At 44.8% G+C, this 20,026-nt stretch overlaps 5 protein-coding genes across 5 annotated transcripts; 2 read left to right on the forward strand and 3 right to left on the reverse strand.

The window, feature by feature from the left end:
* Positions 1-1,157: 1,157 nt before the first annotated feature.
* On the forward strand, positions 1,158-3,566 carry PHALS_01863 (tkl drk protein kinase; the record flags this gene model as incomplete). Its single annotated transcript, XM_024716338.1, has 9 exons — positions 1,158-1,164; positions 1,257-1,286; positions 1,939-1,987; positions 2,076-2,162; positions 2,222-2,602; positions 2,659-2,847; positions 2,921-3,078; positions 3,134-3,396; positions 3,471-3,566. 9 exons carry the CDS (start codon positions 1,158-1,160, stop codon positions 3,564-3,566), a joined length of 1,260 nt encoding a protein of 419 aa, XP_024581946.1.
* Positions 3,567-3,681: 115 nt separating this feature from the next.
* PHALS_01864 (protein disulfide-isomerase domain) lies at positions 3,682-4,839 on the reverse strand (the record flags this gene model as incomplete). Its single annotated transcript, XM_024716339.1, has 1 exon — positions 3,682-4,839. One exon carries the CDS (start codon positions 4,837-4,839, stop codon positions 3,682-3,684), a length of 1,158 nt encoding a protein of 385 aa, XP_024581947.1.
* Positions 4,840-5,084: 245 nt separating this feature from the next.
* On the reverse strand, positions 5,085-8,672 carry PHALS_01865 (mediator of rna polymerase ii transcription subunit 14-like; the record flags this gene model as incomplete). The annotated part of the gene is made up of 2 exons (XM_024716340.1): positions 5,085-5,222; positions 5,292-8,672. The coding sequence occupies 2 exons, from the start codon at positions 8,670-8,672 to the stop codon at positions 5,085-5,087; spliced, it is 3,519 nt and encodes a 1,172-aa protein (XP_024581948.1).
* A 381-nt stretch (positions 8,673-9,053) lies between these two features.
* Positions 9,054-10,369, reverse strand: PHALS_01866 (elongation factor 1; the record flags this gene model as incomplete). Its single annotated transcript, XM_024716341.1, has 2 exons — positions 9,054-10,265; positions 10,361-10,369. 2 exons carry the CDS (start codon positions 10,367-10,369, stop codon positions 9,054-9,056), a joined length of 1,221 nt encoding a protein of 406 aa, XP_024581949.1.
* A 3,974-nt stretch (positions 10,370-14,343) lies between these two features.
* Positions 14,344-14,719, forward strand: PHALS_01867 (uncharacterized protein; the record flags this gene model as incomplete). Its single annotated transcript, XM_024716342.1, has 3 exons — positions 14,344-14,478; positions 14,540-14,632; positions 14,708-14,719. 3 exons carry the CDS (start codon positions 14,344-14,346, stop codon positions 14,717-14,719), a joined length of 240 nt encoding a protein of 79 aa, XP_024581950.1.
* Positions 14,720-20,026: the final 5,307 nt, after the last annotated feature.

Genomic DNA, 20,026 nt, shown 5'->3' on the forward strand with positions numbered 1-20,026 from the left:
CTGTGGCAACACGACCTCCGCAATACCGCCACATTTGAGGAAGTAAACGTCTGGATACGCTTTGGGAGTTGAAAGCAAGTTTTCGGCGCGAAAAGAAGAGATTGATTTCGTCATATATAAGCAGCTTATCGATGTATTGGTATTGAAGGTCTCGCTTGAAAAAGGAAATAGAGAAACTCCGGCCCAACGGCTTTCACAAGCTGCACCAGCTCTTCCATCGCTGGTAACGGTGCCAAAAAAAATGTTTTGGTAACTTTATAACCAGTCGTTGTATATACAATACGTGGGCCAGCATATTGCTAGATTTCCATCATTGGGAGTGGTACGCTAAATTATCTCACCCGCAGACTCCGCGTCCAGAGCAGGAGCATCAGTACCGCGATCAACGAATTCCAGTGATTCATGCACATGTATGGAAACATCACCTTTGGGGTCAGTTTCGCCCACCGACCCGCAATCCGACTCAACCACTGTATAAGTGGAAGAGTTGGTATAATTAGCCACAGTTGATTCCTTCGACTTCCCTTTACACACATGTCGACAACATTTTCTGTCTTGAGGAGGGCAACAACCGGCATCTATCCCTCATAATTCCTTTTTTGTTGGGCAATTCGCCATGTTCACCAACGATCAGTCGTTTCCAGGTGGCCAGTTCCGGGCATTACTTGATCGATAAGTGAGGTGACTGAACTGCATATCGCCAGTGCTTCGACAGTGGCCACTGTCGCGAGAACAAAGTGGAAACATTGAGAAGTTTTTCTTTGCTTGGATCAAACCGCTGGGTAGTACCCTCAGCCCTGGCCACGACTGAAGCAGCTTTGAGGGCGTGTCTAGCCGATCGAAGTAGGCGGGTTTTGCCGATTAGTAAGGTAAAGCCCACTTTTATCCGAGGCAAGGATAGTATAATGAATTGATTATGTGAAATGGCTTCCGCCTCTCACAGCTTGTGAGCTCCTGAAATATCGATATATTGGGTGTCGATGACAGTCAAGACTTGGCACCTTCTTCGTCACTGCATCCTCAGGCTAAGAAACATGTTGGTGCAGCGCAACAACCTTTTTATTAGCGATCGGGGCCCGAACTTGTTGCAAGCTTGAAAGCTGGTCGATAGCTGTACCAGCACAATCATGATATGAGCAGGGCTGGTTTAAGCACAAATGAAAGGTGAGACCAAAGATTTGCCTCGAAGTTGACGAATTGCTTCGTCGTTCGAAAGCTCAATTACTGATTAACGTTCTACTTGGCGACTATTTCAGTAAAAAACAAGCTTGAAAGTCGCAAAAGGGGTAATATTAATTGCCTTTTTCGCATAACCTCAAAAGTAACATACATTTAGAATGGGTCAACATACTAAATTTATCGGTCGTATCATCTCTGGTGATTATTATCCCATGTATTGCACTATGTATGTTTGCCGCCTTATTTGTTGCCCTATGAACATCCTTTTTACCATTATTTCTTCGGAGCTTACACTAGTGTCCTGTTGTATATGAGTTACATTTAAATATAGCAAGATGCATCAGCTTCAGTGATTTAGGCAACCCACGACACTTTTTCGAAAGTAAAAGGTCTTAAGACTGGGACATACTTAATTTTCTAAAATTTTCAAATGAAAAAGTAGAGGCAGTTCAGCTTACTATAATCTATATTTCACCGAACGGTTGCGCTACTACCTTAAGAATCGATACGAATGAATCGCATATGCGTGCCATGATCATATAGGTCTAAAGTTTACGTAATTGAAGAGTAGAGTCTATTCTTCCTATTAAAACAAGGAAACTAGCCTTTAGCCTATAACTTTGTTTTTCGCTGCTGGTTTGATTCGTATAATCAATAATACCATACATCAATATGCAATCAATCACATGATCTGCCAATCATAAAGCTAGAGCCATTTTATTAAATGGCTTTAAGCTCATAGTTTGTTTTATTTCACAGTCCTCAACACGTTTGAGCCAATCAATGTTAATGCCTATAATGTGTTCTAGTACGTGTACTGTATATCTCCACGTTCTTCGTCATGGTACTTCAAGTACATTGCAGGCAAACATAGCGGCTTTCTCATCTCCTTATAGCGCTATTGTGGTACCGTACGTCAAGAACAAATGGGCGGGTGTCTTTCAAAGGGTGTCTCCAAGGATAACGTCGCAGACACTGAAGTTGTACGTAGCAGAAGTGAAAGACATCGCGGTAGCACGAAACCTGACGGTGGTAGCTCAAGGCGTGGCACACCATCAATTCCCACTTCAGTGTCGGAACGGTCCAGTCGGCGACCGAGCAATAATACAGTGGACTTTCAGGAATTTAAGGATAGGGAGAAGAATGTGGTGGAGACGATGCTCGAGAGCAACAAAGGTTTGCGAATGGCAGAAATTAGTTTTGATGATCTGAAATTGCAGAAAATTATTGGTGCGGGGGCTTTTGGGGAAGTCATTAAAGGCACGTACTGCGGTACGCCCGTTGTAGTCAAGCGCATGTTGCGTAACAAGATTACAGAAGACAATTTGCGCATGTTTGGTGACGAACTTCAGCTCATGATGAATCTGCGGCACCCGAATATTGTTCAGTTTATAGGCGCTAGTTGGAATTCGTACTCTAACATGTACGTGCAGCGGGAAACCAACACATCTCACTATCTTAATATCTTTGTTCTATCAGTTGCTTTGTGACGGAGCTTTTGGAACGTGGAGACTTGTTCGCTGTATTGCGCAACCCAGAGAACGAACTGAGCTGGGCAAAACCTATTTTGCGTATCACAATTGACACCTCACGCGGTATGGCCTACCTGCACAGTATGAAACCTCCTATTATTCATCGTGATTTGAAAAGCATGAACATCCTTGTGAGGTACCGAATGTTGACGTTTATAACGTTTGCAAAACACTTCTCGATTCTGACAATATTTTAATGTTGATTTAAGCTCGACGTGGGGTGCCAAGGTGAGCGACTTTGGCCTTAGCCGTGAAAAATCTGTAGACGAGACAATGAGCGTGACGGGCACGCCACTATGGCTGCCACCCGAAATGATCCGAGGAGAACGTTACACGGAGAAGGCTGATGTCTACAGTTTTGGCATCGGTATGCAGTGCATTTAAACGTGTCATCATTATTGCTGTATTAATCTGTTGCGTAGTGCTAGCAGAGCTGGATACTAGAAAAATTCCGTACCACGACATCAAAGCAAAGGGGGCCCGAAATAAAAAAGTGTCTGGCAGTACGCTCATGCATATGGTGGCTTACGAAAACTTGCGTCCGTCGCTGAGCAAGACCTGCATGAAAAGCGTACACGACTTGTTTATGCGCTGTACGTCTGACGACCAGTCCGTGCGTCCAACTTTTGAGGAAATCGTACAATTTCTTGAAAACGACGTGCGAAAAGAGACACTCGTTAGTGCGGTGAGTTTTTATTATACATCTTTGTTTCTTTTGCTCCACTTGCTTGGAGACTGATGGAAGTTAACGTGTTGTAGAATAAAGAAAGGAGTATCTGCGAAGAGGAACAAAACGGATCAGACGTATCACCTGAAGAACTAGGTGTCCATCATGCCACACGATACGTGGACTAAAATATTTTTATAAAGACATTCTTTCGTTTACAGAAGAAAATATTAATCTAGGCAGTAAGATTTCAGTGCACTCTGGCAATATGCACAAGCTACTGACGGACAAGTAGACTACCCCTTACAGCTCCGTTTTCTCGTTTGACGTCTTTTGGAAAGCATTAAGTATATTCTTGCGGAGAGCAAAAAGGGTTTTCTTCTGCGGGGACACATTGTCGTTCTCAAGTAGGCCTTCAAGACGCTTGATCTCCGCATCCACGTAAGACGGGCCTTTGGCAACGATCTTGTTAATTGCCTTTAGATACAGTGCACCATACTTAGCATCACTGCCTTCAAGACCGTCGACAACAGTCTGCACCTTCTTGTGCACATCAATATTAATGTCACCACTCTCTGAAATGATAACGTCAATCTCTTCAACGCGACCAGCCTCAGCCGTAAGTCCACCGTCCACCGTGCGGTGTGTTCCAGCGTGCTCATTGATAAACTCAACAAATGTCGCTGTGTCACGTTCACCCGAAAAGTCCTCAGGTTCATCCGAGCCGGGGGCGAAATAGTAGACAGTGGGATATCCTTTCACGTTGTAGCGCTCAGCCAGCTCCGTATTCGCAGTGGCATCTACCGTGGCAATGAGCACATTCTCTTCACCCTCAAAGATTGTAGCCACTTCTTCAATAACCGGAGCTAACTTTTTGCAGTGGCCACACCAAGGTGCATAAAAGTCAACAATGGCGTGCTTTTTGGAGTGAATGACCTCTGCGTCAAAGCTAGCATCAGTCAATACAGTTGCGCGACTCATGGGCTTGGCCACACGCACATGGGTGCCGGCCTTTTCATTCAGAAAGTTGACAAAGTCTGCCTCGTCGCGGCCACCTTTATAGTCTTCAGCCTCTTTTGATCCCAATGGAAAGTATTTAAGCGTAGGAAATCCTTTAACATCAAACCTGGAGGCCAAATCCTTGTGGTTGTCAGCGTCTACCTCAGCCACCACCACATTATCCACCTTTTTAAAGGCCGTGGCCACCGTCTCGTAAGCTGGTGCCATGCTCTTGCAGTGACCGCACCACGGTGCATAAAACTTAATGAGCACATGTTTGGAGCCATCCACAACCTCATCAAAAGTGTCAGGAGTCAGCACGTTGACGTCACCGGCTGTAACAACACCCAGCGCCACCGCAGCTAACGAAACTGCAATATTCCAGACGCCCATTGTATAAACTTGCTTAGTTCCTGACGGCCAAAAGCGAGAATGAATGAAGTGAAGAATCAAATGTTGCATGAAAATAAAACGATACAATGACACGTGGCGCCACCGCGCTAAGTGCGAGGCGAGATGGCTACATTGCTAAACCTATTATGCTAAGATCTATCATTTCGATGCTGCACATTGAATCGCCTATCACTACTTTAGCAGTGAATTTAACACTTTGCATCCTTCTCGATGCTTTTCAAGTACATGTGCCCTTCTATCAAATTTTACAGGGCTCAAGTTGTTACAAAGCATCAGAACTGCACCATCATTTTTTAAGCCGATGCCATTTCTGATAACGTGCTGCGCAGCTTTTCAGCAAAGTTTTGACAATCCGTGACTATGCCTTTTTCAGACGGACAGCTTGGTACACGAACACCGCCAGGTGAGCTCTGCATTCTCACCGAATGATTCTGCGCCATGATCAAGAAGTCAAAAAAGTCAGCGAAGCGCTTTACATCACAGAAAAATATTATTCTTACCTCCAGAAAATAAATATCAACGGCGCAACGGTCTCCATATGACAGACGAACCTGCGTTTGCGACCGTGGAATCATCACCAATTCAGCAGGCACGAAGGACTTGTCGTCTCCACCGTATGACTTTTCAGCGTAGTAGTCTTTTTCCTCACCTGGTAGCTTGAACTTGTAGCCAAGTTTCATTCCCTTTCCACCCATTTTGCCACGATTAAAAGCTTTGACGTCCCCATTAACAGCGCCGTTTTTCAGAGGAAGATCTTGACGGTAGTATTTAGCGCACAAAAGCTGGGACTCTACAACGCTAGCTAAGATGCCCATCGGGATGCATGTACGTTCCAAAGCTTCAACAAATTGTGCAGGGTCACTGTGTCCATTCAAAGCTGACTGGATAAAGTGCATTAAAGGATGCTCCGTTTTATGGCTGTAATTGACCACAAAGCCCATTTTCTGCTTGAAATGCACTGTCACACGGTACGTCGTTATACCATCAGGTGAAGACCCAGCAGCAATGCAATGCCTTGGGTTAGGCGCTCGGCACGCCAAGACTATCGAGAAAGGGTCGGCGCTTTCCACAAAAAACTGACCGTTGCTTTTGATGTCATTAGAGTATCGTCCAACGGCAGTCAGCACCTTTTCAAGTTTTCTTGCGAGTTCACAAAGTGGTCTTACGACGCAAATGAGTTCAACCATAAACATTTCCAGCGGATTTTCACTAAATAGTTCGCTTGTCACAGCCGTTGTAGGATACTTAAAAATCAATTGACCGCGCTCGTTCACGTAGTGTGAACGCTCAGAAAGCAGACGCTTATCTGATTTCTGCGCTTGAATGAACGTGAATGGTGGTGATTCGAGTTGCAAGCACAACTCAAAACCCCCTTCATGCTTTAAGTGGCCTTGAATAGCAACAATCTTCAATGGATCTGTATTGACCTTTTCTGGAAACGACAGTGTGACCACTTGACCACCTGTGCCCTTTCTATTTGACGTACCAGCTTCACCTGAGTACCGAATCCTCGATTTGCGCCTTCGAGCAAAGTTGACAAAGTGCTGTAGCTGTATTCTTTCGCTGCACATATGTATTGCGTGGAGTAATACAGAGGCAATATGCGGAACCAAATTGCGGGAATCGGTTTGATGTTCGGTACCATCTTGCCAGTAGCCGAATGTTTCTTGCACTTTACCGCCATCATGCCAGTAGCCGGATTTCTCTTGCACTCGGCCGCCATCAAGTTTCATCTTTTTCGACGTCCTCATGGTTGATTTTTCGAACATTCCACTGGACGCATTAAAACGCTTTCGACTTCTGCCACAAGGACCAGCTAAACCCATCTCGTTATGTCGGGCTACGGACGGATGCAGAGCTTCTTTTTTAAAAGCACTGAAGCGTTGTATAAACTGCACACCTGAAGGCTGTCCCGGCATGCCTGCACTTGTTTGCAGCAACGAGAAGCATGGCAGCCGTACATACTCCTCATCGTCTGCTGCTTCATGCACATTTCCATTCATGCCATCCACCTCGCCATACTTATCGATTTCAACGACCAGATAGCACGTAGATTCCTTCGAGGATGTGAGCTGAAAGTATAGCGCCGTGCTTGAAATGGACAAGTCTTCGATCTGCCCGCCATGTTGTTGGCGAAAAGCGAGATACCGATCCCAGCTTAAATTCACATTACGCAACACGTCAATACTCTTGAATGAAGAGCCAATTTGGGCAACCTCGTCCGCCACAATCTCGCACAAAGCTTTTCGAACGCTTGTGTGAATCAAGTCACCCGATTTATCACCTTTTCCGTCACCAGAAACCAACGCAAACTCATTTGGAATTCCCTTATTGACATTCCCGCCAACCTCAATTTTGCATTGCGTGTTCAGCATTCGTTCAAGTTGCTTCACCGTGACATAAAGCGCAGAGCTCTTCGCCGCAGCAACTGTACTTGCAATAAATTGACCCTCACGAATATCAAACGTTACCTCTAAAAATTGCTGGAGACCGCCAATATCAGCCCGCGCAATCTGCAAGCTCGTGTCCGAGCAGACCATTACAACATTTTCCCCAGACACCAATTGTGTAACACCTCTCTCGTCCGGAGAATCAACGACAAGCAATCGACCGATGGAAAAAAGAGCCGCTGAAACATGCGCTCGCATACCAGCAATCAGCAGATTTTCGGCACTCAGCAGGAACATGTTTGAAGGCACCTCCAGTGCGCTTAACAACGACGCACAACCTGGCAGATTCGGTGGAAGCGAAGGACTTAGACACACAGATAAAAGCTTCTTCTTGTCAGGGTCGAAGCCCAGTCGAATGCACAAGCTTGATTCGGGAAATGGCAATACTGATCCTTTCCTCGTTGTAGCCACCGGATCACTTAAGTGTTGAAGCATCCGCTGTTGTTCTGTAATTATCTGCGTCTCTTTCCGTACACATGCATTAGGCCAATAGCAAATGTCCAAAGCATTTTGTTCACGAAGATGTTGTATCATTATGCGATTCTTCCAGCGACCTTCCGATAGCAATTTACCCTGCGAAGCCAGAATTTGCAAGGCCAAAGAGGAACAAAACTCTCGCATTACAGTAAACGCATCCACGAATGGTTTTGTCGACTTGTTCATGACACGTTGTAACAAATTCTTCAAATGGTTGTAATGTGCTGCATTTGGCGCATTTGTTCGAATTATGTGCAGTGCACTCGTAGATGCTGCCCGAGAGTGCTCCTCAAAAGACTGTGTATCTGTAAGAGCTGTGTTCACATCAATAACCTTCCATTTGGCGTCCTTATCCTTGCCCTGAATTGTCAAAACAATTTCAAACTCGCCTTCAGCTTGACATGTAACAAAACCTCCATCTAGCTTAACATTGGAAAATTGCTCTGGAATTTCTGCTTCGATTAGACGAAAGCGAATGAAATCCGCAACTTCTTTAGTGGCCTCTTCCGTATCCACCTCAGGCATTTCTCGTGGAAACATGGCATTCCTGATAATGGTAGGCAAGCGTAGGTAGCTTTGTCCATAAAGCACATCGACAGCTGTGCTGAGATCATACCGGCGTTCCTTGGCGCGATTTAAATCTGCGTGCATGAAAAAAAGTCGATCGTTTGTCTCATTCACATTATTTCGGTATAACTCTGTTTGCTGCAACAACGTGTTGCATTGCTGTAGCAGTGGTGATTGGACTGACCATTTCAGCAGCGCCAAAATTTGTGCAAAACGCTTACGCGAGCTCTGTATATGTGCCAATAGCGGCTCACGCCGGTCATTCTCGCGCATCGTAGGCAATTGGTGCATGAGTGTGCGAAAGTCCTCGTAACTCCTGTCAACGGCGCGATGTACGAGTTCAGATGCTTTCACACTGGTTCGCTCAAGCGGTGGAAAGTCGCCCATTATTGTGTGTTGACTAATTCACGAGTTGTGTTGCTATTCCGACCTGAATCCACCACTTTATAGTTTGGAATCAGACGATTTTAATGTCAAGCCTTACAAGAGATGCTTAATCGTAATAATACTGGCTTGTCACTGAGACGATGATTTACTGCCCCAGGGTGGTGCACTTGTGTACAGAATGCGGTGACCGACACAGATGTCAGTCTCCTCCCTTTGTGGGCTAGGACACAACTTCACAAGTGACCCTGGGGAAACCGCGCTTATAATAAAACCTCGGGTGGACCATGACATCGAGGTTTTATATCACTCTCGACAAAATGTAACATAATGTGAAGGTCGTCAATCAATTTATATTCATGTTGATACTAACTACACATACGATTACTTGAATACCTTTGAGTCAGCAATGGGCTTACCCTCAAGTTCGTCCTCATTGCACCAATAGGCCGCCACGCGCGCCTTTGTCTCGTCGTTCAGCTCTGCTTTTGTCCATGTATAGTACTCGGCGTCCGGATTCGCTTCAATCATGTGTTTTTCCGAGTCACCACGGAACAACCAGCAACCTGTGATAATGATTTCCGATCCCTCAGCACCACAAACGTCCATGACACCGAATGCGTACTTGCGCATAGCCTCGGAGCGCTGAAGAAAGCCACCAACGGCGTTGCATGTCATAAACATCTTGGTGTTCTCGTTGTTGTAATTGTAGTCGCAAAACCACAATGAATAACCTTCAGTATCCAAGTGCTCCCAAAACCACGTCATGGCATCCGCTAGATTTTTCGTGTTCGAATACTGGACCTTCCATGCATCAAGTATCATGGACGACGGCTTCTCACGGTTCAACACGGCAAGCGGGTGTTCTACTTTCTTCGGCTTGACATCCTCTTCTTTCAGAGAAGCTTTTTCATTCTGTGAAGCTTCTTTTTTAACGACCTTTGTGTTAGAGTTGTCTTCCTCTGTAGTAAGAGCGACGTCGATTAGCGGTACATCTCCAACAACAGCCTGAAACTCAGGCTGATTAACCAAAGTCGAGAACCAGCGATTCAATGCAGGGTATGGCTTCCGAAAATCCTTGTCAAGCACAAACTTAAAAGGATACACCAGAGCCGAGGCAATAAAGATGTCAGCGAGGGTGATCTGCTCACCCACGAGATAGGTGCGCAAGTGCAAATGATTTTCCAGAGTCTGTAAAGCCTTCTTTACGTCAGATTTGGCCTTGGTAAGAGCTGCGGCATTTAACTTGGACCAGCCTAGAATCGGGTATAGCCATACTTCTAGTGGAATTTCAAGCTCGTACGCAGAGAAATCGATCCAGGCGTCTACTTGGCCCGACTCAAAGAAAGATTTGCCGTAAAGACCCGTATCCGCACGAAGACGGGCCACATATTTAGCAATGGCACCGCTTTCAAAAATACATCCTTCATCTGTTTCTAAAAGCGGCACTTTACCCGTGGGGCTTTTGGCCTTAAATTCTTCAGATTTAATGTCCTTGGCAAAGTCAAACTCCGGCAATTCGATATTAATACCATTAAACTCGGCGGCTATTAGAGCCTTGAAGACGCGATAGTTCCCAGGGTAAGTGTAAAGTTTCTGTAGAATCGAAGAAACAACGATGTAGCGGAGAGAAAATATTGGTGCGGTTAGTTTCGTTTTGAGAGGAGACTGTAGGCGACGCATGATCGTACCAGAACCATGTTGAGAGGATATGACTGGTGTGTAAAAAGAATTGTAAGCTACATGAGAATATGTACAGTATTATGATCTACACATATGTAATAATCATATGTGATGAGGCAGGTTGGGCCTCCGTCACGAAAAGGTCCACGGGGTACGCGGGCTGTTACCCTCGCGTCATGTCATACATGTAGCTTCATTATTTACATGATAGGCATATTCCTAGATACAAGTCACTCTTGAAATAAACACGAGCATAGCAGTACTATGTTACTCGTTAGACTCTCGATTCTACTCCTGGGTGAACCGTACGGACTTATCTACTGTGCATTGACAACGCGGAATCTTTGAGTCAGAGTTTCCTTCTGTGCGAGGTGCATGGCAATCCCGTTGAGCTTAATAGCGCTTTAAGTCAATCTGATGATCAACGGTGAGGATGAAACACTAGTTGTTTGATATATGTATTCGGAACAACAAGTCACGCAAAGTGAGCTCCTATTATTTTTCATCCTGGAAGGATAAGGCAGTATGGTCTAAGGCTGGAGGCGATATTAGCTAGCCCGGATGGATACGGCCGAGGGCCGGAAGCGGTATTGCTCGGACACTTTCACCAGCCATGAATGCGCTAACAAAAACCTTCAGAAACGCCATAGTCGTGCGTTAGTGGAAGCGTGATCGGCTCCCAGTGTTAGGCCACTGATCTTGAGCCTTCAGCTTTTTGAGGGTTGGGTTAAATGCTTTAAGCAATGGGTATGAGATTTGAGATGGCCACAAATTTACCTATGCTCCCGATGGACCAACAGTGCGTGCCGCTGCGTAAGCTAAAGGGTCATGCGATGCGCAAAAATGGACACTTACGTGAAGAGACTCATTTACAAAGACACTTATTATACGAGTTCTTCTGCGAATATTTGTCCCGCCCATGTAGGCCCTCTGTGTACATTCAGAGTTCTAGTCCACTCGTCAAGGAGGGTAAGAAATTTTAGTGTTGGTCTAAGAGTTGCGAATTCGCATTGCCACGATGGTGGCAGGTCCCTTCGTAGAGGCTACAAAATATTGCTATCTTCATAGGGAGTTTTGGAGCAAGTGCGGCCCGACAAGACAACCTCGTCGGGGATGCGGCCGGTCACATTACGTAAAAAAACATTATTCGTGCCGCTAGGCCGGTTGGCGTATAGATTTTGGAAGCTTTACAAGAGCGCCAGAGGCAAAGGATCTCAGTCATGCTGAGGGGATAGGAAATGTATCATATCTGCCCTAGCTGTACCGTGAACATCGCAGTGGTAGATCTGTGGAAGTTCTAATGTGCGTATGTCTTGCCTGTTGCCTACTCTTATAGTGTAGAGGCTCAAAGGTTTTCTATAGATTCCACACACGATTGGCTGGCGGGCCACAAGTCGGACGTTGGCGGTTTACTGGGAAAGAACTGAGCGTTTTTGTCCTTTTGCGGAGGTTGAAGTCAGGAAAACAACCAGGAAACAGATTTTATAGAATGATCTCTTTTACACGGTAAATATTGTAATTTTCGTGCATTTACATCTGACGCTTTTGAAACAATTGTATATAAACAGTGCGATAAATTCGTACAAATATCACATTGAACTTTGGATATTTTGTGAAAATTAACAATCGCTAAATGGGCTGCTAGCCGCAGGTTAGACAGTTAAAACATTCCTATCATAAGAGATACTTAGTATATATAGAGTACTTGTCGGCATAGAACGTACTCCAAAAAAATGTACTTTTGAGATAGCGGAGTAGATCAAACAACGAATTACACTAGAGGCTATTGATTCCGCAGGTGGTCGAAGCTTACAAACCGAGCTGTCTTCGTTTATTACGGGCTGCTTGAAAATTATCATGTGAATAGTGCATGGCGATCCGTTGCACCTGATAGCACTCGCAGTCCATCTCAATATCGATCCATGATAGGATTATATTCTTTGCTAGGGTGGAGCATAAATTGATCGCGTACTGTCCTCCGGACAACTTGGCCGGCTTATAAAGCTGATGTCTATCATTAATCCCGACACTTTCAAGAAATTATCGACAAGGGTCGGAGGCGGTAACTAATCGTCTGAGGGAGCTCGCCAGCTTTGAGAGTACACCTTCAAGAGCTCCAGAGCCAGGTGCCAGTGAGATAGCAGATGACATGCACCGAAAGGACGTTGAAGTTAACGTCCGGGCCTTCGAGAGCCGGGGAGATAAAATATATTTCTCTGAGACGGAAAGTTGAGATGACAATGAACTCTTTCTTGCTTCATAGGTGGCAACGGCACGTCGCGCAAGCGGTCTCCAGGATAGGAGACCGCACGTAAAATGGAAACTTACATGCAATGCTTTGGTAAAAAAGGCATTCTCAATGTGGGAATCTTTGAATCGTTAAATGTTGCGGGTGTTCGCACACGTTTTTGGTGCGGTTTAAATTCTCGATGTGGGATTCTTTGAAGCGTCAGATGCTGCGGGTGCTCGCACTCGTTTTGGGTGCGCTTTGAATTCTCGTTTACCCCTTTTAACAGCTGATGAACGCGGAAAGTCTCGGTGCAAGCCGCACCCATTCGTGAAGACGGTAACTACTATTATTTCCGCATGAAGGTCAAACAATACTCTTACACCATAATAAATATATGTTTTAAACTTTTCAGTTACCTTTTCACGTAGAAGGCAGGGGATTTACTGTTACGGGGTTCACGTGCCCTTGTGAGAAAGGGCGGGTCGCACAAGATTGTGCGACCGTGCGTAGGTGTGCATTACACAGGTAGTGTAATCACACAGTGGTGTGGCTACACGGTAACAAGAAGCCACCACGTGGCAGGATTGCCAGTAGTAACGCATATTACTACAGTAAATAGGTTTTGCTACACTAATGAGGTATTACTAAATTAGACCCTGGGTTTTAGGTATTGGCGCCTCTGCCGCAACTAAAACAATAAGATAAAGTTTCAGCTTTGAACAGAAGTGTTTGTTTGCCTTGGTTAAGGTTATAGTACTTAGAAGTAGCGGATGGCGACCCACTACACTTGTACTGGTTCATGGAAAGAACGTAAGGGCGGTGACCTTAGCTTAGCTTACTCTAACCAAAGGGCTGAGGCAGCCCCGCTGCATTATTGCAGCATGGTTTCTTATACTCGTCAAGGACCAGCCGTTTTCCGAGTTCGAGAATGAGTATCAGCTGACTTATGGGTATAAACAAGGATATTGTCAGCAGCTGCCTCGACGTCGACATCGCACTTCATACTTCGCTTAGTCACGCGTTAGCCGGTATAAAACTTTATCATTGGAGTGAGGTGTAAATTGGCATTTGAGTAAGTCGACGTCCCTATTCCACATAACGTTCGAGTTAAACCTGTACTCTTCAGAACAGTCACCAGGTCTGAATACGGAGAAAATCTTCAAATGGTCACTGAATATCGTAACAGCTGTTGATTCAGCCAAACGAAACACCTCTGAGGATCTGCGGTGTGTGAAGTCGAATTTTTAGAGAGTGATTGTTGCGGATGCATCTTGCACCCGGAATTGAGCCAGGCCTCACACTTATATCAAGGGGAGCTGTGACCGTCTACCAAGCTGATTCAGTCACAAATCGAGCTGACTCTAGTTTACCGATGAGCATGCTGTGCAAGATCATATGCATTGATAATACGTCAAGCCTCGACATGATCTTAGTAGCGGGATGTCTTAACTCAGGGCGGTATGCGTAGGGGTGGATGTAAATGCTGGGAATGTTTGCAGTGATGATCAGGTGTATGTCGGAAATCGTTGGGCTACTTAAACTATTCTCATCGGCGATAACCTTCTCTTCCTTTCGGATTATACATTCATGAGGTCAACCGCAGCAACCATGTCGTATTGGCGACTCTTTAGAGTCATGCGCTTAACTAAGCAGTCGAGGTGAGGAATTACTTTTATTCAAAGCGTGTTTGTCGGACCTTATTACAGGGCTCAGTTTGTGATCTCATCTGAGATCTTTTGTGTATTATATCCGGTGTTAATGATGAACGCGCTTAATCGTTTTACATCGAACAAAACGAAGCTAAGAAGTAGCATGGTGATTCACAACAAAGAAGTGCCTTATTGTTACTATGTACAGATTTTTGTGAAAGCATTCCGAATAGAAAAGGCCAATGGGGTACGTGCGATGTTTGACTCATGTTGTGCGTTGTATGAATCGTACAATAAATCATTATTAGCAAGAATATATTTTATTAATTGTTTATCATTTTAAGCTTGTGATTTGGCACCCTGGACAACAGCCGACACCCGTCCACGGAGCGTTTGCTAACGTATGCTAACGTATCTCAACGAGATAGTTCTTTCCTGCAAGGCGTGCGGTAATACGTTGCTTTTTATAACTTCAGTCGCGAATTTGACGACGTATTTGATAAGAAGACTGCACTGATAAACTGGAATATGATTCACCTATGATACATCGAGAAAGGATTTAGAACTTGCTAGAGTACCCTCTTTCCTGGATCGTCTTAAGATAATCGTACAATTGGCAAATCAAGGCCGGAAAAAAGTTACCATTCGCCTTGAAGCGTTCACAAGAATTAGAATGCGTTGGTTGTAAACCTTCAAGAGGGTCTGAGCAAAACGCCGGTGAAAGAGCCGCCATTAAATCAAACAAAACCATCGAGATCAATATTGTTCATTTAAGCATCCAGCTGTTGGAAGGCAAAGACAGAGCTATTTTCCTGTTGACTATGAAATTAGCACAGTCTTAGACAGAGTAATGACGCGTCACGCTTGTGGTGATTAAGCAAGGAGATTGCGCGCAAAAATAGGCGCATCTCCGTAAACAAAGCAAAGTTTAATCTTAGCAAAAGATGTTGCGAGTTTTTGCTTCGCTGATTTTGGCTTTCTGTGTACGGTTCGATCAATTACCTTCGCGGATATTGAGTAAGTTGTATTCAGAGCTGAGAGCTCTCATAGCAAAATTGTCGACTGACCCTTCTTCTGAATCAGTAACGGTATATCTTACATGGAGGGACGTCATACGGGCGAGGCTTGCTCTGAGACCTTTAACGTCCAATCTCTCATATTCGTAGAAATAGTGTGCGTTGCATTAAATGCAAAGTACATATTTCGTACCACGAGGTAGGATAGGGAGCAGAGAATGTAAACTCTATATGCGTACTAGGGTTGATGGACCTCATCCATGCCGAGGAAGAAGAGGAATCTCTTAGTTGCTGAGCACCCGCTGGTGCTTCATCTGCAGTAGTGCAAAACTTCTGTGTCCTGCGCGTCTCTTTCGCTCTCGGCTGAAAGAGGTACGAAGGGTCTTGCTGCCACCAAAGGGTGGTGGACGAGTTTAAATGGTCGCAGGGTTACTGTGAAATTTAGTGGGCACCGTGTATCTCATGGAGGTCGCGGTCAATGTGTAACGGGGTTACACGTATTCTGGTACAAAAGGGCGGATTACACAAGACGGTGTAATCACACAATGGCGTGACTACACCGTAACAAGAAGCCACTACGTGGCGGGACTGCCAGTAGTTATCACATTAATTTGGTTTTACTAGTCAATTAGGAAGGTCTTAGATATAGGCGGCTCTGCCGCAAAAATTTAAACGGAAAAGTACATTTGCCTTGGATTAAGGTTTTGGGTACTCTTGAGGGTAGCAGATTGCGATCCGCTACACTCGTACTGGTTCTTGTGTAAAATGTCAGGTCTTGTGACCTTTGTAAATAAGCAAAGTGCTACGGCAGCCCTGCTGCGCAATGGAAATTGCCCTAAATAGGTGATTCCTTCAGAAAGACACAGTTCTGGGGTATTATTTGCGTAGCGGGGTCGCACGAGATGGTGTGCGTTACAAAAGATGGTGTGAGCACACAATGGTATGGCTACCCTTAACTAGTGGCTGGGACAGCCAGTAGTTAGTGATATCGATAGGAAATTTGAAAGATTTAGGTATAGGCGGCTTTGTCGCAGATAAAACTGAGAGATACAGTTTACATTTTGAGCGGAAGAGGCAATAAGTGTCGGGCTAAGGTTGTGATTTCTCTTGGAGTAAGCGGTTTGCGATTCGCTACACTCGTACAGGTTTTGAGTATAGAACGAAAATCGCTGACCTTAACTAAGCCTCCTTTAGGCAAAAGAGCCACGGCAGCCCCGCTGCACTTTGTTTATATCAGCGTCGTGAGCTTTGAACATTGATGGGAAGTGGTGAGAGATTCCGAAGCGTCGTGCGCTGACGTGCGACGCACGACTGTCGAATCTGTAGACATCACGTCAAAGCATCCAAAATGTCAATTATGGATATGATATATGTTCGAACTGCATGGCATGACTGGAACGCAGCGATCTATGGTGCTACAGGCAGTCAAAAAACAGAAAGCAAGCGCTTCTTTTCTGGTGATCAATTCGAAATTCTTTAGACCATATCTGAAAAAAATAAAAAGCGTATTTCGGTGCGTGTATGAAACTACAACAGCTTTCGTGAGAGACAAAGAGTTGTTCAAGTTGAACGAAACGCTATTGCGAGATCCCTCGAGCAGAGTCTGGAAGGTAGAAGCTGCAGGGAGCCGAGGTCTCAGGATGAGGAAGGATTGGACCACCGTTTATCGCAGTCTCCAGAGTGTACCTGTCCTGCTTTGAGGTTTGCGATGTCAAGCAAGGTTAGCTTTGCTGTAAAAGCTTAGAAACGGGAGAGGCTGCGTGGTGTTCATATTCATAGAACGAACTGATTCTGGTAGACAGCGATACTTTTGGCAGCTTCTTCTATTCAAGGAACATGCTAAATGAAAAATACAGTATCTCTTTGATCCAAGTGCAGACTGTATTCCAAAGTGATGACACGCGAACAGAAAAAACACTCGCGGAACGACTTCTGTTCAGGGTAAGTGGAAGGCGCACAGATGCAGGTGTGAAGCAGCTCCGCATCAGCGCGGCGATCGTCTATGCACGATCTAAAATTTGATCATGTTTTGATACCAGGAGTCGGCGTAACTTTGCGCTTGTAGTACAGCAAGCTAGGCTGCTCAATCCGGATCAATTCGTTGGTACCAAAATGAACGTCTTGCGGGATCCACGGCGGGGTGTGGAAAAACTTAGCGCTGCGGGAAAAGGGTACGGGGTCTAAAACTCAAGCGACGAAGGGGCTAAGCGCAGTGTGTGCGTCATCAATGCCAAAAGTCAAGTGTATAAAAACAGGACATGTTGTACAAGAAATGAGGGTTTCTCCTAACAATTGAAGTGTGATACTTGCACTTTATTCAACGGAAATGCGTTTACCATGAAGGCACTGCTCCGATCTTGGACATAGCCAGTGCATCTGAACTGTTGAATCACGTATCGCCGAGTGAGGGCAAATGTGATTGTTTGAATCACTAGGAACGCACACATCAAAGAACATCTGAGTATTTCATCAAGAATGATTTTCAGCAGGTCGGTTTCGACGACCGCACATTTGGCGAAGGTCCGTTTAGACATTTGATTCAGTGCACGGGAGCGGATATCCGATGCATGTATGCTCAATCTTAGAAAGAATAAAGCGCAGGGTGTGGAGTGGATTTCAGGTGCTGTAGTTCATGAATTGTATAATTTTACGCAGTGTTTAGGAATTAGACGTAAGTGTAAACGCAGTGCGGTACACATTGATATTTATTTATTACAAAAACTGGAAGGAGGGAGTCGAGGTACACGTAGGCTTCTCGTCGCATTTAAAAAAAAATTTACCATCGGAAAATAGTGAACGGTTATTTTCAGTGTTAATGGATCAAACTAATTATAACTGTACGAAATTGTGAATGACAAATCAAACTATTAGAGCTAGTTATCCGAGGTTCTCGGTTCCGCTTTTGGCAAGAGCGCACGAAGCCAGCCTCTGTGCGTTTGTAAACTTGGACTTTTAGCGTCTCAATTCTCTCTTTGCAAAGTGCGCGGCAACCCCGTTACAATTGACCTCTCCGCTGCTGAACAATGTCACAATATCCGCTGGAGTTACATCAGATGGCTCACCACGCATTTATTCGTTTAATCTTGGTAACGAAGAGGAAAGGATTGAGCTCATGCGCAGGGCCGACCAAAAAAACAGCAGTGACAAATATTGAGCCTCAGTAGCCCGCCATATGCCTACCGGAAGATAACCAACCTCTTTTATAGCTCGTGAAGGTCAAAATCAATGGATCTATGTCCAGTAAACAGATTTTTAAAGTGGTGGGGCTTGGAGCCTAGTTTTTATAGTCATTGACATCATCGTATCAGCGTATGAGATTTGAATAGCCCTATTTCATTTCGAGGCGTCCTGCACTATATTCAAAATGCGCGACTGTTGGGAGCCGTTAAGTATGTGTGGAGGTATACTGATTTCGTATACTCTACCCGTGTGTCTTGCGTTGAAATATTAGTAAGGGTCGATTTAACTTGCGCTGAAATAAATCACATGATGGCGTGAGACGTTGTATGGTCTTGTCCATTGTTTTGTGAGACGGTTTTACTGGCTGAGATCTCAGGAGCCAATAAGTGTTTTTGAGTAAGAAAACTTAGCTTACACAAAATTTTCATTAACATAAATTGGTGAGTCATGAAGTCACCTCAGCTTAACAGCATAGGCGCCGTTGGCGGGGTGCGAAGCTGCCACAACGCTGTATATAAAATTATATTTTTTGAAGTAAATTGCGGCAATATTGTTTGAAGACTTGATCACAGCTCGAAAGTCAATGGCGACTACAATCCCAGTCCTCAAAATTTATGTATACTAGGACTGAAAAATCGACCAAATGTTGTGTATTCCTAGAACGCTTCCTGTTGAGACGGATATGTGCTGCTTTGATCTGGATCTTCAAAAGTTACCTATGTTGAAGCAAAAATAAGAGCATAAAGTCAGATTTCTGGTACAAACATCCCCTGGACCGCGCTATGGAATTGCATCCCATTGGAGTATAAGCAAAATCATTTCTGATTGTGACCGTAAATTATCATATCTAGCAGATTGTAACTTAGTCTACACACACTGCATATGTCAACAGTGTTGAGCGAATTTTATCTTACACCACAAATTCATGTTTCTTGCGCTTGTTTCTCGCATCTGCATCTTACTTTTGCACATCCTCAATTTTAGCCATAAATTCTCACATTTAGCATATAACGCTCTATCTCTTCATTTGCTTTTGCTACGAAGAGTGGCCAAACTGTTTACAGCAAGTCGATCAGTGTCAAAAGAATCCTCCCCGCCAAGTTCTTCCCACTATGTGAAGGTGTCAAATGGACGCGACGCGATGGTCATTTTAACTTTTCATGTGGGGGCTTTTGAGACGAGTTTGTCGTTTTTTAACCCATATTCAATGAGTAGGATCAGCACCAGAGTATCTTCGCGCAAGCGATTCGGATAATACATTTCACCACGCGCGTTCGTCGGACCACCTGTCCGAAAACGAACATGTTCAATCTGTTGTCAAGCACCGTAAACGAAATATGCCATTTTCTACTGTAATGCACGGGTCAGGACAATGGCTACCGGCAAGTTAGAGACGCAGCCTGGATGTATCATTGACGGTAACGAAGTAGCTGACAGTAGCGTGATAAACATCACAATGACCATAATGAGTGTATTGTCTGACGCATCTTTCGAAAGACCAAAATTATGTTTCATGCTGATAGACCGCCAGTATTCACTGGATTGGTAGATGAGCCACAGGTACCAACGCATGCGGCTAGAGTTCTACCCGCCGGTACA

Source organism: Plasmopara halstedii, assembly GCF_900000015.1.
Source record: "Plasmopara halstedii genome assembly, contig: Scaffold_1594, whole genome shotgun sequence".
Taxonomy (NCBI): Eukaryota; Oomycota; class Peronosporomycetes; order Peronosporales; family Peronosporaceae; genus Plasmopara; species Plasmopara halstedii.